Raw genomic sequence first — 15,548 nt, forward strand, 5'->3', positions numbered from 1 at the left:
GGGGACTGAGGGCCGAGGCGGAACGGAATGGGACACCCACCACCTCCCGTCGGTGGGGCCGCCGCCGCCGCCAGGACAAAAGGGAAGCGGTGAGTGGGGCAGGGCCGCCGCGAAACTCCTGGCGGGGCTCTCCCGCCCGCCCGCCCCGCAGCCTCGCCCCTGCCCGGCCCGCGCTGCCTTCCCCGGGCGGGCTCCTTCCCTGGGACCGCCCCGCCGGGCGCTTGGGACGGCCTTCAAGTTTGCGGGAGTCCGCCGGGCGGCCGTTGTGACCGTTGGGTGCGGGGCTCCACGCGGCGCCGTCTCTCTCTGGCCGGGACACGGGGCGACGGAGCCCTGACTCCCCTTCCCAGTGGGCGTGAGGGTCCGCGGGGGAGCGATGCGCTCCGCCCGGCCGGGCCGGGGTGGGCTCGGGCTCGCCTTTCCCCGAGGGGAGGTGTGAGGGGGGTCGCGATACCTCGTGGGTGCTCAGCCCTCCTGGTCGGTGAAGGAGTTGTCCGGGTAAGGCAGCCCCCCCAGGGACCGGTGTGGACCGCGGGGAGGGGGCTGGCAGCAGACGTACAGCAGATAAATAGAACAAACGCAGTAGGAGGAACTTTCAGGGCAAAATGAATTTTGAGGAGATTAAATATTTGGATTCGATGCTGGACATCGATGCTGTGTCTCTGGGCTGTTGCGAGCTATGCCATGCACTTCCCTCGGATTAACAGTCTTGCTTGTAGTCTTTTGTTTTCGTCGAAGTAAGAGCACAAGGGTGAATTACTTTGAGAAAAGGTTTTGCTCTTTAAAGTGGCTGGTCTGCTTTGCTCTGCTGAGGAGCTCCATTCTCTCTCAGGTTGCACTGCTCTATCCGAATTTGGGAGCGCTGCTATACTGTATAGTCCCCAAAGCGAAGAAGGGACACCCCCTGGTGTGAGAGGGAGTACCTCCTGGGTGTGTGTGTGTCTACAGAGATTGGGAATACGCGGAGACTGGAATTTAGCGTTGCAAACAGAAAGCCTCACAGCAATTGCCTTAGCAGCTCTGATGGCCAAGTCTGTTCAAGAAGCTAAATGACTAGAGCTTTTTCCTAGATTGTATGAGGACATTAAATACCATATTTTTAGGGTTGTAACAGTTGATTTAAAAAGCCAATAAATAAGATGAAAGGGTAAAGCTGGGCTACTCTATGTGCCTCTCATTCTTGGGACTTAGAAATAAAAACTTTGTATTCTGCCCTGCTTTTACTGTAGTTTTCCATTTGTAACCTCCTCCCCCTGCCATTTATAGCAGCACTTGGTAAGACGACCACTCACAATGCTGTCAGAGCACCAGAGATGCAGAGGCAGAATTGCTGTCCTGGCAGAGGGCTGGTTTTGGAGCATCAGGAGAGATCCTTCCAAGTGAAGGTGGCTCATGCATAAACCTCCAGCCTTTGTACCTCCACACTGGTGTATCGCTCAGTGCTGTAGAATTGCATGTTCTTTTGCATCTACATCAGCAACCTCAGAAATCCATGAATACAGCAGTGGAATCTGGCCTATACTGTACTTGTGGTGTGCAGAGTGATCTAGTGAGCACTACTTTGGCCTTAATTGTATGCATCTTGTTGCATTGTTTGAATTGCTGAGATTTAGGGCCTACTCGATTAACTGTATCTGTCTACCTGTGATGTTTGTATGTGTTCCCTAAGTAGACTACATGTAAGACTAGATCCTTTAATTCAATTAACAGAAGAGAGTTGAGCTCTTCTTGCAATTGTTGATGTTGTCTTTCACACCCAGAAGGATATTCTAGCCCTTATCATTCTCTTGAGAACTTGATGAATGAATGCTCCATGGTCCCTGTGATGCCCCTGCTTGTTATACTTGAAAAGAATGGTAAGAAACAGTGATTTGCTCAAGCTTTTAGAATTTACCTGTGCCAAAGATTGTAGCTGAGAATCTAAGAATTTCTTGGCTTTATCTCTGTGCTCCAACCATGAGAAACCATGCCTTTCTTCCACATTTGAAGCAGAAAATGATGTTTAGATATGTTCCTGTAATTATGAAATGCACCAAGAGAAAAATGTTAGGTTGTATGAAACTTAATTTTCCTCTCTCAATCCAACTCTTCATTTTTAAATTCTTTTTTTTTTTTTTAGTGAAATGCAACTATAATTCTGCGTTTGTATATGTTTCTTTCAGATTTGCAACCAACATAATGCTGAAGCTCCAAACTTGGAACAAGTATTTCACAGAATGGCACAAACAGAACCTAATCTGGACCATGACGTATCATGGTTCCTCCTTCCGTCATACTGGGCTAAAATGGTCGTGGCATTAATTTCCTTCCTCTGTTTTGCTAATAGCTATGATGGAGATTTTGTCTTCGATGATTCTGAAGCCATCATCAATAATAAGGTTTGTTGCTCTTCCCCCCTGCACCCTTTGACATAAATGGAAGTAGGAAAAGAAATAATGACAACGGTTGATCTAAGTAGGCCCAAAATATTTATTGTAGTGAAGAGCTTCCTTCTGATATTCCTTTTTTTGAACACCACTTTTCTGTTTTGTATTATTGAGGGGTTTTTTTAATGTAATCTTTATTTAAGGTTGAAAAACAAGCTGTGTAGCACTGCTGTACCGGAAAGCTAGAAGCATAAGTATGCTTAATAAAATCTTATTCCTAAAGCTACTTGAATAACATGACTTGGTTTCTAATGCATAAACAAAAGACTGAACAAATTAAGCAGCTTTTTTTTTTTTTTTTTTCCTCAGAATGTGTATCCTTTCATTCTTTTGCAAGTGAGATGCTCTGCTTAACAAGTGTCAATACCTGGTCAAGGGGAACGGATCTCTTTTTTTGCCATAGCAAATGGACTTTGTCTGCTTGTCATCTGAGAAAGCATTATCTACTTTGGATGCGATGTTTAGTAGTGCTTATTCACAGGGTATCTGTACATCAAGACTGTCTATAGATCTAATTTTATGCTAATTTCTAAGTCAGTGAGAGTATGTGATAGACTTTTCTAATACCCATTGATGTTAATAGGAGATTTTTTCATTATCTTCTCAGGGTGACAGATGAATAAGCCCAGTGAATAAACTTACTCTGGTTGCAAGATACATAATGCATCACTAAGCGATGGTAGGGCCCAGAGATTCTCCAGCTGCGGCTTATACCATAAAAATGTTACAGGATCAGGAAAGCTTCCTTTTCCTGTGCTCCTTCCCCACTTCAAGTTCCTGTGACAGCAGTATTTTTTTTAAATAGAGGCAGAGTATTCTTGTGCTCTATTTTAAAGCTGATCATATGCACAATGAACAATCCTTGAAATACTTAGAAATTAACTGTGACTTGAACAAAACTCTAGCTGAGATTCTTTTGACTTTGAGGAACTGAATGTTTTTGATTGCTGAGACACTTCATAGAATCACACGTAGCAGTTAGTGAGCCTGTGCTCATGGGGGTTCTTGGTCTTAAACTTCTTGTTCTGTTCTGGAAGGTGCTTGTTAAATGTTTGGAAGGAGAAGCACAGGGTAAGAAGAATCACCCTCGTCTGTTGGTTCTGTTTTTCTGAAGCCATGGGGATACAGGAAGGACAGTCTGGACACCGATACCGCTAGAAGAACACAGTTCATGGGGTTTTGCCTTGCAAAAGATCAAAAGATTAAGGGGCATCTTACCACAATGTGCCTTTTAGAATGCCATAGAATTTCTGTTTCCTTAGACAAATTTAGATTATGCTTTTGTAAGTCATCATACCTTGAGTTATAAATATATGGGGGAAAAATAAATCTGCCAAACTGGAAATAAATCTCAAAGCTTCTAAAAGAATACTATAGACAAATTAAGAACCTATCGTGATTTTTTTTTATTTTTTTTTTTTTTTTAAGAAACATATTTTAAATTACACAGCTCCTGGCAATGTTTCATTCTGCAAAGTTTTATTTGGGTCACAATTATAATATTTTAATTTCCTGACAGAACAAACAAAAGACTGATGTTGGAACAAGGCAGGTTGTTTTGTTCATGTGCAATTTCCATGCTTGTAATCTTTCTCCAGGTCTTTCAGTTTTTACTTTCAAAATGTTTCAATTTATCTATGCAACACAACAACCTGCACCAGGATTATAGCCATAGGCAATGCTGAGAAATTCAACCAACTGCTTAAATAGATTAATTCATACCTTGTCTGCATGTTTGAAAAACTGTGAGGCTTATTCTATTTCTCACATCAAAATCCTCAATTATTCTCTAGAAATCAAATGAGATTTTTGTGACAGTATCATTTTAACACAGGGGTCAAATGAATATATGGAAATACAAAATCCACAAGAAAAATACAGAGATAATCAATTTGCCAGTTTAATGGGGAGGGAGACCATCTAGCAAAGGCACAGTTTATTAAACAAGGTATAGCATACTTTATTACTATTCAACAGGAGAGACAGCTGGCGAAGTAATTTTGTAGATTTATTGAGCATTATTATACCAGTATTTTCTTGGGTACCACACAGTGACCTTTTTGTTAATTTACTAGCTCCCAGCACCACCCCAATCTTTCAATTATTCTTTTTAGTGAAAGGTACACTGTTAGTTGACCCCATAACTACCATATCTGGAACATTCTGTTATTAGATTTTACTGGGGTTCAAGACTGTTTTCCAGATGCTTTCTTGTCATTTTAAGCAGAGTTTTAACTGATGCACAGCAATGACTTTTTTCTTTATTTATTTACTAGCTTGGCAAGACAAACAGTTGGATTAGGAGGAGCTTCAGACACACTGTGTCATTTTCATAAGCCTTTTTATAGAAAAGCTGACCTTTCTTCAAGTATTGAACTCTGCTTCTGTAAGCTGCTGCTAATCAAATATTTAGAGATTCTTTGATATCTGCTTTCATTTCTTGTAGAAAAAATCATAGATAACTTTTAAACAGCTGTGTCTCTTAGAACAAACCATTCCTATTTTAGTTTAAGTCCACTGAGTGGGAAAATTAATGTAAGTAACTTTCTCTCACAGAACTTGGATACAAGAGCAAGATACATGACTAAAGATTTCTAGGTCATATGGAAGTGTAATCTAATCACTAAGTAATTCCATGTATTCAGCTTTTCCTGCATTCTTCCTGTGGAAGACAAAAGAAGACTGATTCTAGATGAAAGGGAAATCTAGCCTTGCACATCTCAAATATATTTCCCATCTCAAGTTATCGAAGACCATCTGTGACATAGAAGACATACTTGTAAAATTTTAATACTAAAAAAAAAGTCTCTCTTTTATTGTCCCTTTCTTTGGCAAATGTACATAAGGAGCAGTGCAGTTGGTTGGAAAAACAGTCTGAGGGCCACAATGCCCAGTACAGCTGTCTCCTGCAGAGTACAAAGACTTCAATCTATATTGGTGTACAATCTAGTCCCATCTTGCCCCTGGAAAAGCAGGCCATACTGATTGATTTAGTGACTACTACTACCAGAGTGCAATCCCACTCTGAGAGTCAAATTATGACCTTCAGGGTTTGTGCATACTGGTGACAAATGGAACAGGAATTTAGGTGCCTAAGGCCAAAATTGCAGTCTTGGGAGAAGAAAGAAGTTTGTAGCCATTGTTTGGCAGTAGAAACATCTGTGAGAGAGTGAAGAAACTTTGCACCTTGATGATTCTTAAGCCAAATAAGATCCTCTGTGAGTCTTGATTTCTTAAGATTTTCCCTGAGAATGCTTTAATTCACAGCTGCAATATAGGACTTTTCAAAGACTACAGTGTTAGCCCTGCTCTCTTTTCTGTGTATTGATTACTAACCTAATAGAGAATGCTTCACTTCATTTGACAGTGTGCTAGGATTTTTAGCCTAATTTATGTTTTTTTAACCGGTAGTCTAATTCTGGACAAATTTGATCAAGTGATAGATATAAATCTCTTCCTGGATTTTTTTAATTATTATTTTTGGATGGATAAAGGTCAGAATGTGTTAGGAGAGAAGCAAGAAAGATTGAGTTATTTTCAGTTCAGTTTAGCAGCAGCCAGTCAGTGTGGGCCAGACATTTGGTTTGGGACTAGCAATGGTATGTGTTCTCTCTTGCCTTGTTGTTAGGCCACAAATGCTAGCTAAGGATGAGATCGAAGGTACTGGAGACCACAGGAGGTGGTCAAGATACTGTAGAAACAAGTGAGATTGTAGCAGCATTTGAGAGAAACTGGCATTAGTGAACCAAGGGTATTGTAAAATGGGAATCCTGTAAGCAGATGAAGATGTAGGAGGAATAAGACATAGGACACCAGGCTTTGTAAGACATTTCATGGGTTTAGCAAACTGGTTTGTCTGCTTGCTTGTGTTTGTATTAGCTTGTTAATCTGCTTTGGTTTGCTGGTCTCTTCAACAATTTCAGGGGAGAAGATGGGGTAGAGTAACTTGTGGTTGATTGCAGGTGTAATACCAGCACTTATACAAAAGCTATTAATTTGCTAGTACAATTTTGTTCTGAAGTCCTGTTTTAAGTGTGTTTAACCTGAATGTTTGCTATAGCTTCAATTGGTATTTAATTACCCCAGTGAAGCACGAGAAGAGGAACAAGTAGAAGATTAGTATGTTAGTTTGAGCTTCCCAGCTTGTCCTCACAGAAAACTGAGGCAGATGCTACCAAGGTCCTTGTTTTTTCCTCTGCAAAGTGTGTGTTTTCCATTCAATGGCCTACATAATTTGGATCTTTTTCATTTTCAGCATGACTCTAAGATAAAAGGAAAGAGTAGACTCTTCCTTTGTAGTGTTTTTTTAATAGTCCCCTACTCCGCCCCAAATTAAAATAATTCATTACTTTTCTGTTTTCCGCTATTAATCTTTTAGAGCAGTATATAGAGATTTTTATTCTTGGTTTCATGTATTAGGAATTTAAAAAAAAAAAAGAAAAAAGAAAGAAGCTATTTGAAATTTGAATAGTGTCCTGTGCAAAGTAAGGCTTCAAAAAGGGCTAGTTGTTGTTTTATATCTTTAGTGTCCTTGCTTTCATGTTTTGATTAGTAGTTGTGCTACTGACACTGGTAGAAAAATAGCTATTTGCAGCAGTCTGTAGTTGGCCACCTCTGCAAGATAACCTAGACCTAAAATCAAAGGCTTCTTACAAAACTGTAAGGTAAAGGGTTCTTTTCGTGTTTCATATCTCAGCTATTGACCAGATTATCAACTGATATGAATACTCATAATTCTACTAAATTTCATGTAGTTGTGCCTACTTACAGAATCCAAGCATCTCAGCCTTTATGATGACAGGCATCCAAGATGTGACCTTCATCGCCAACTTGGGTACTTTGTCAAATGTCAGTAGTGAGCCAACAAAGCACCTGCTGTGTCCATGTTAGCATGATATTGTATTAGTTAGAACTTGTCTGTGTTTTAGCTGCTTTGAACGAAACAGAAATGTTAAGAATTTGGTAATTTATGGTATTTCCTTTCAGGACCTCAGGGCAGAAACCCCACTTGGTGACCTGTGGCATCATGACTTTTGGGGTAGCAAACTCAGCAGCAATACCAGTCATAAGTCGTATCGACCACTAACTGTCCTAACTTTCAGGTGAGATGTGAGACTTGTCTTTTTGCTCGAAGTCTGATTTTTATTTTTTTTTTTAACGTATATTGTTAAAAATTGATTATAGGGAGGAGGTAACAGAAAAACAGAGAGACAAAGCATCTAGAGGGTAGCTAGATACCTTTCCTGAATTGATTTTCCTGTTCACCACCTTAATCTCAAACTGATTTTTAATTTTCAAATTGTCTCTTTCCCAAAGTATACATTATTTTGGCATTCTGTATTTCACTGTACCTTTATATGCTCTGTACCTTTCAATGCTTTAATATACCTTGGTACTAGGGGCAGTGTGGTTCAGTATGTAGGTCACATCATCAAAGAACTAGGAGGTGTATGTTCCCTTCACTTAGCCATGCTGCCACTTATACTGCTATTGTAGTTTCTGTTCTCTGCTTTCCTTGTGACCTGTCAAATGATTTTTTTTAAATAATAGCATCAGTCTACTGTGGCCTTTTGCCACTAGGTCACTGAATGGTCTTTCCACCTCTTCCCCCCTGATATTCTAACTTCAAGTGAGTGAGTGTGTGAGAATCCAGTGAGACGGATGTCTGCCTGTATATATAACTTGCTGGTTTTCTCAGATAACTAAAGGTTTATGAGGATTACTTCTCCAGGTGCTTAGCTCAGTTTTTGCCCAAAGATTTGAGCAAGCAACAGTCCATGTAGAAATTGGGCTTGGTAATGCAGAGAATCTTTGAGGACTCGGTCTTAAGCTTCTTTGTTTTCCCCATGCAACTCAGTGTTGTGGATGGGGATCTGGCACTGGTTCTACAGTTGTGTACAGTCTAAGCCAGGGACTAAGTGATTGCAGAAGTATTCCTGCTCTTAGTCCTCATAGTCAAGCAAAAACTTTGACTCTTGAGTGCAGTGTCAGTGTTTTAAGTACTTAGCACTGTGGGTTTCACTGTCTGTTGGGGTTTCTTGACATTTTCGTCAAGGAAATTATGCAACTGAATAGAATGTGTCAGAGTCTTAAATCTATTAAAGCTTTCAGTGCATTACACAGCACATGCTTTCCTTTCTTTTCAGGGTCTCAGTGGTATATTCCATCTCTAGTAACATCCTGGTTAGTTTAAAGAGCAAACTGGGATACAGTCATTACTATATCAGAAAATATAGATGAGCTTGTGGAGATGGTTCATAAAATGCTATTTTCACAAGTAAGAAATCGGTTTTCTCAATTTCCCTAAGCTCCAACTTCTATGTGTATCACATTTATAATAGGTTAGACTTTTTAAATAGATTTTACTTAAGCCAGATGCAGGCTGACCAAATGAACTATATAAAATTCCCTATTTGAAGTGAGTTTCTGTATATCTCACCTACTGATGAAAGTATACAGAAAATAACAAGATGTTTCCCTTTCTTCTCCCTCTCTATTTTACCATGAAGTTCTTATCTTGAATAGGGTTTTAGACTGAATTTTCACTTAAGGTTCCTTATGGTTCTACTATTTGAAGGAAACCTCTCTCTAACCAGTCTCACAAATTAGCTACTGACTAATTTCTGGATTGATACTGGATTGTACCCGGATGATTTCCACATTATCAGTCCAAATGCTAGGGTGTTTTTCAGCTAGAATGTCAGTGGAAATCATAGTCTCAATGCATATTGGTTTCCTCACTCTGTGGATTTAATTATTTCATCAGGTTGTTTGGGAATGTAGTTTCTCTTAAGCCCAAGGGTATCCCCCCACTAGCTGGGTTGTTTATCTGTAGGACGCTCCTGCATTGCAACATTGAAGTTAATGTTGGTGGCCAAAAACCGGTTCTAAGTAGCCATTGGTATGATTAACATAATAGCATTAACATATGTCTTTGGAAAGGATAGATACTATGCTGAATATGGTATCCCATATGAATACCTTCGGGTAAAGATCAGGACATTGTTTCTAGCCTACTGTGGTGGCTAAGTGGTAATACCATGCATGCTGGGGTTTGCTGGCATTTTTCAGCCTCTGTGTGTGTGTGTATGTGTGCATCTAATATGATCTTGCTGTGGAGTTGTTAAGGTTTTCTGATTGCACATCTCAAACCATTGATGTAATTCCTAGCCTTAATGCTTTTGTTTTTATATAGAATTAATTACCTTTTTGCTGGAGGCTTCTACCCAGTTGGTTTCCATGTCATCAATATAATACTGCATTGTACTATCTCAGTGTTGATGGTTGATGTGTTCTCGATTCTATTGGGTGGACTGCAATTCAGTAATAAAGGAAGAAGGCTAAACCTGGCTCCAAAGACATCTCTTCTAGCAGCTTTGCTGTTTGCTGTACATCCAGTGCACACGGAATGTGTAAGTACTGCATAATTAGCTCCAATGATACATATCTTAGAAGTCCTTGACCATCTTGACTAATTATTTCTGACATAGCCTCTGCTTTTATATATTCTTAACGCTTCTCTTGGCACGTCTTACGAGAACAATCAAATATTATGGTTAGTACGTCCAAAAACTTGTAATTCCATAGGTCTGGACCTTATTAAGGAAGATAAATTAAATCATTTAAGTACAATAACTAAAGACGGATAGCCCTAAACTACAGAGTTTCCCTAATTACTGGATTAAGAATTCATTACTAGAAACATTAGCTCATGAGCAGCCAAGGAGAATGCAAGATAAACTGGATGCAAATACATAACCACTTTTCATTTCTATTTGCTTTGATGAAAAACAGGGAGATAGAAAATTGGAGTAGGGGCATTATATGCACTCTGCATGTGACTGTACTAGAATACTGCATCCAGTTTTGAACCCATGCTGCAAAGAAGACAACAGGAAAAATTGAGAGGACTCAAAAGAGCCATGAAAATGATTAAAGGACTGGAAATCATCCCATGCCATGAAAGATCAAATTCCATGGGTTTATATTTTTAACATGAAGGAGAAGATTAAAGGATTTATTTTTATCACAGCCTGTAACTATGTATATGGGGAATGCAGATTTGATAGTAGTGCAGACAAAGGCATAACAGTGGCTGGAAGTTGAAGCTGTAAAGATGCAGAATAGAAACATGGCACATGTGTAGCAGCCAATCAAAATACCTGACCAAAGATCATAGTCCTTGTGTGGAAATTCTAGTGAAGAGGAGGTGGTTTTCTTAAAAAGCTCTTTTGCACTCATAGCTGAGAAAATCTTATGGCCTTATGCCAGTGGGCTTGCTGGACGTGGTCTCTGATTGCTTGATCTTCTAATAATGAATAAATGAAATATAAAATAATTTATGCAGGAATCATTTTTTTAGTTTGGAAGAACTGAACTACTGAAATGTACTAACTTTAACTTTGATCTTTGTGCTAGTAATGAGCACTAAATCCTCAGTGCACCTTATTCCATATTTGTGGCACTGATTTTTCATTTGTTCACAATATGCCATGGTTTTGGCTTTTTAAATTTGCTTTGCACAAATTGATTGATTGATGGGGAAGAGGTTATGGAAAGCTATGCCTCTTGGCTGACTGGAGACCCTGCATGTATTGGAAACCTAGAGGTGGTACAATGTTATTTATTAGTAATTTGGCTTTTTTTTGGCAGTGCAGTTAAACCATCCTGCCAGCCATTCTCTGGTGTTTGCTTGCCTGCTGAATAGCTTCCTAGTGAGGGCACATTGTCCTAGTGTCAGAAGGTACTTGCTCTCCAAAACCAGTTCTAGATGTCAAAGTGAAGTAAAAAAAGTCTTAACTACTTTTGATGTTCTGGCATGTAATGAGAGATCTCACTTGAGCCTTAACTTTGCAATACACCTATTATTGACTCCTTTATCAATATCCATAATTTTATTCTTCATTCCATTTGAGTCTGAAAATGTATTTAAATCTGCAGGCAAATGTTAATAAGACCTTGGTCATGTAAAAAAAAGTAAAAGTGATGCGGTCTGCTTGCATATGCAAGGTTTGAAGACTTGCATATGCTTTGGGCAAACATTTGAAGAAGAGGAAAAAAGTAGCATGCTTACATACCATGTCTCATCTAAGATCCAGGAGTGAACAGAGGCCTCTAATTGTTTACACAGCAAATTAATCTTGCTGCACTGAAGTAGTCATGATACTGCTATGGTTCTAGCATCACTGTGTGTCAGGCAGCATCTCCTCAAAAAGCCTTTCTCGTTATTTTAAAGCTGTGAGTTTTAAGTATCATGACATCCTGCTTTTGAAATGAGATGACATATTTTGACATAAAATTGTGACAAATCTGTCTGTTTGCTGCTTTGGATTTTGGTATATACAGCACAAAACAAACTGTCATGTAAAACAGATTTTGAAAAGTTAAATGCTTTCAGTACCTATGTAAGAAAAGCATCTGTCATTATTTTTCTGCCTACAAAATAAACACTCTCGTGGTGTAGTTCTGTCTTCTAAAAGATGCTTGTTCTTTGTAACACTTGAGTGATGAAATACTGAATTAAATGCAGACATAAGAATACATCTGATAACCTATTTTTTTGTTTACCTTGTTACCACAGAATACTGGCCTGATCCTGCATTTGAGATAACATTGTAGCGTTGGAGTCATCTGAGGCCATATGTGTGTTCTTAGCCTCTTAATCTCTTTGTTGTAACAAGTTGGCATTTATTTTCAAAATTGTTTCAGTTCACCTTTACTTTTATCTCATTATACGAGAGCAGTTCCTGAAACAGTGACACTTCATTATTTTCACCTTTCAAAGCCCTCCACAGATATTGAGCTTATTCTCCTAATTCCTCTATAAGATAAAGTAAGAAGCAGGGAAGTAGGGTGCATGGCTTTGGATAAATCAAGAAGTTTTTCCAAACTGAATTTAGGAGTCCCAACAGTTTCTCCTTTTATGATGCTCAAATGAAGCTGAGGGTAAAGCGGGAGAGAGTCTCATCAGTGGATTCAGTCCTACTCTGATGCCTCTACACTTCTTTTTCTCTCTCTGATGTTAATTAGAAATAGTTGTTCCTTCATGTCAGATTGATACCAAAAAATGCCCTTTTTTAAAGAGAAGATTAGCAGGTGCCTTTAAACAAAATGAAGATGCAATTTATCTTTTTCCTTTCTTCTTACTGTTCCACTCACAAAATGGGACAACTGATGTACTACACAAGAACCAAAGTTTCTGCTTTTTTTCCTTGAACCATCACCTCAAAATGTGGATTAAAAAACCAAACCTGTAACTGTTCTGCTACAGAAAATTCTGTTCTTCAGAAAGCCTCTGTGTACATCTTTTCCTGAAAACCCATAGAACCCAGCACTCCGAGAAGTAGAGCTAGACTGAAAACAAAGGGCTGTTTCCATGATCCTTGCCCTGGGTGTATGTTCTAGTGAGGTCCCAAGATCAGGGCCTGTGCAGTCCCTTGCTACCCGCCCTGTATCATGATTTCCACAAAAATTTCATGACACTTGTGTAATTGAGGATTGAAGAGCCAATAATATGTCATGCTTTGTCTCAGCAAGTTATTATAAATACAGTTTAAGGGCTTGAACCAAAGCTGCTTGGTGGCCCTGTGAATGCTCTTGGTTTAAATAGATTGGCACAGATCTGGAGTACAGAGGTCTCCGAATGCACCTCCCATCTTCTTTGCATTAGTACAGCTTCTGTTACAAGGTACAGTTGGAAGTAGCTCTAATGCAATCAACTAGTATAACATAAAAAACTGCCGGAGGGGGATTTTTATTTTTATTTTTTTGATTCTGTAGGCTGGAAGCTATTTCTCTACTCTTGAGTGTTCAAACTGCAATTTGAAAGCTGGCTTGTCTTCTGGAAGGGGACAGTCTTGAGCAGAGCTGCCAATTTTGTTGGGGTTCAGGATGTTTGCTAAGAGTTTTACTGAAAGGCAGCCTGATTCAAAAAACAGATGGAATTGGGGCAGAGTCTAAATTTTCTTCAGCGAGGTCCTTCTGCATTTCTTTAAACAGTGGTTTTTCGTAAGTTAAAGCCAAATTGTTCAACTAGCTCATATTAAGCAAAACCAAATCAAAATTAGGATGCAGCTTAGAAAGCTGGGTACCACTAATCCAGTAAACAGGTTAAAAAAAATAATGATACAGCAATATTCTTTTATACATCCTTTTGTTTCGTATATGTGTCTGTACCTTTATCTAAGATTTTTTTAAGAATAAAGCCTGTTAATCTGAAACTCTTTTCTTTTTTTTCTCTTTTTTTTTTTTTTCTTTAAGGTTGCCGGGATTGTTGGCAGAGCTGATCTACTGTGTGCCCTGTTCTTTTTGTTGTCGTTCCTTGGCTACTGTAAAGCATTTAGAGAAAGTAAGCATTCTGTTTGCCCCTTTAATTTTAAATGGTATATATTTTCTTCATACATTTCAGTGAAGTATAGCAAAACTAAAAATTGCAGCTTAATGTGGTTTGAATTTATTATGTTTATATCAACAGAAAATATTTTTTAAAAATCTGCTTTAGCAGGTATTTATTGTTAGAAGAGCCAGAAGGGTTGCTGTCCCTAATTCCCGTTAAACACCAAAAATTTCTTTTAAGAAAAGCCTATTTTTTATAGTTTTATTTGTTAAATGTTTTATTGTTTAGAAGCATAAAGAAATATCTCAATAAGTATTTTAGAAAGAAATCAAACCCACAAATGTATATTCTTAAATATTTTAGTACACTTTATGGCATTATGTTGGGGTAGCTTAAGTGGAAACAAACTTTTGGAACCTTATTGTATTTTTAATGAATTCTAAAGAATTATTCATATGACTAAGCCCTCTATATTCCTGCAATATTCAAGTGCTGGCATATACATGATGAATATAGTGTTACTCAGAGTTTTTGTAAGACAGCTGTATTTAACATAATCAGTTCCTTCATAGATGCTTTTTCAAGTGAGCTTTTAGATCTGTTGTTTTATTTGATCTGAATGCAAGTTGGCAGATCAAATACAGTTGTGAAGAGATTATCTTGGGGCTCTGTTAAGTAAAGAATATATCAACTCGTGGTTATGAAAAACTATACAGGATGTGCAGTCTGGTATGTGAACATGTCCCGTCACAGGAAATATGGGAGTCTTCAAACTCTTGAAGAGCTGTCTTGTGAAAAGCTTGTATAATATTAGTTCAATAGGCATGGCCTCTAATGTTTAACCAGAGTTGACAGTGTATTACAGAAGTACCTGAGCTGGCTTTGAATGATCTAGCTTAAGAACATAGTCATGCATGGCATCACAGAACTTAGTTTAGGCTGAGAGGGGGTAAGGGGGGTAAGTTTGTCCACAGTGAGCTCTAAGATGCTGTGAGTAGCTCCTGCTCATTGAGTTTAAATTGTTTAGAACTATTTTGCATGTTTCTACAGCTGATAACATAGATGAAGTTTAACTTAATCTTTGCCACTTCAAATGATACTTACAATTATTACTGTTCACTTCTGATATTTTTTCTCCCCTTTGAGTACGTTTCATTTCTTTCAACTGAACTAATAATTTCTTGGTGAAAATTGACCTTGGGATCTTGCTTGCTCATTTATTCTTTTCTCACCTATTTTACTGGTTACAATTGTGCTTTAATGTTTCTTCTGTTAGTTAGTAAATTAGACAAATTAAAATATTGGTTATGTGCTTTCCAAGCTGTTGGTACAGATAGACCAATATGGCAGGGATAATAATCTTTACTTGAAGACCTCAAGAGCCAAATTTTTAGGATGGCCACTGGAGACTTCTATATAGGACTCTGTAATGTTTTGTTCTGGAGGATGTCTTGGGAATGATTAAGAGTGTGGTGTGTGCTCTGATTAGGGGTATTCTGAGTGCGTGTACAACTTGTGAAGGCTAGTTTGATAGCTTTTGGAAGTGAGTGTAATTTTAATAGTATTCTTGTACTGAAATTTTTGTCATTGATACAGAAAAGAAGGAAAATGTTGTGAAAACAAGATAGTAAGCAGCACTTAGTAGTTTTTATTAGACATTGCATCATAACAGTGTCAGAATTGTGTCCCTTCAGCTGATTTACCAAGGAAAATTAGTGTCTGCCAGCATAGTTGTGCCTTTTGTCTTTCAGATCAGTTCTCAGTGTTTGCTATCACCTTCACTGCCT

The 15,548-nt window shown here is 38.6% G+C and overlaps 1 protein-coding gene across 1 annotated transcript in view; it reads left to right on the top strand.

The window, feature by feature from the left end:
* The window catches only part of TMTC4 (transmembrane and tetratricopeptide repeat containing 4), a 92,081-nt gene that overhangs the window by 15,234 nt on the left and 61,299 nt on the right, over positions 1-15,548 (top strand). The window contains exons 2-5 of the mRNA XM_014944188.1: positions 2,163-2,378; positions 7,413-7,528; positions 9,622-9,838; positions 13,686-13,773. Coding sequence (XP_014799674.1) covers positions 2,217-2,378; positions 7,413-7,528; positions 9,622-9,838; positions 13,686-13,773 — 583 coding nt within the window. The 5' untranslated portion in view covers positions 2,163-2,216. The remainder of the gene's footprint in view (positions 1-2,162; positions 2,379-7,412; positions 7,529-9,621; positions 9,839-13,685; positions 13,774-15,548) is intronic.

Source organism: Calidris pugnax, unplaced genomic scaffold (genome assembly GCF_001431845.1).
Source record: "Calidris pugnax isolate Ruff unplaced genomic scaffold, ASM143184v1 scaffold69, whole genome shotgun sequence".
NCBI classification, from domain to species: domain Eukaryota; kingdom Metazoa; phylum Chordata; class Aves; order Charadriiformes; family Scolopacidae; genus Calidris; species Calidris pugnax.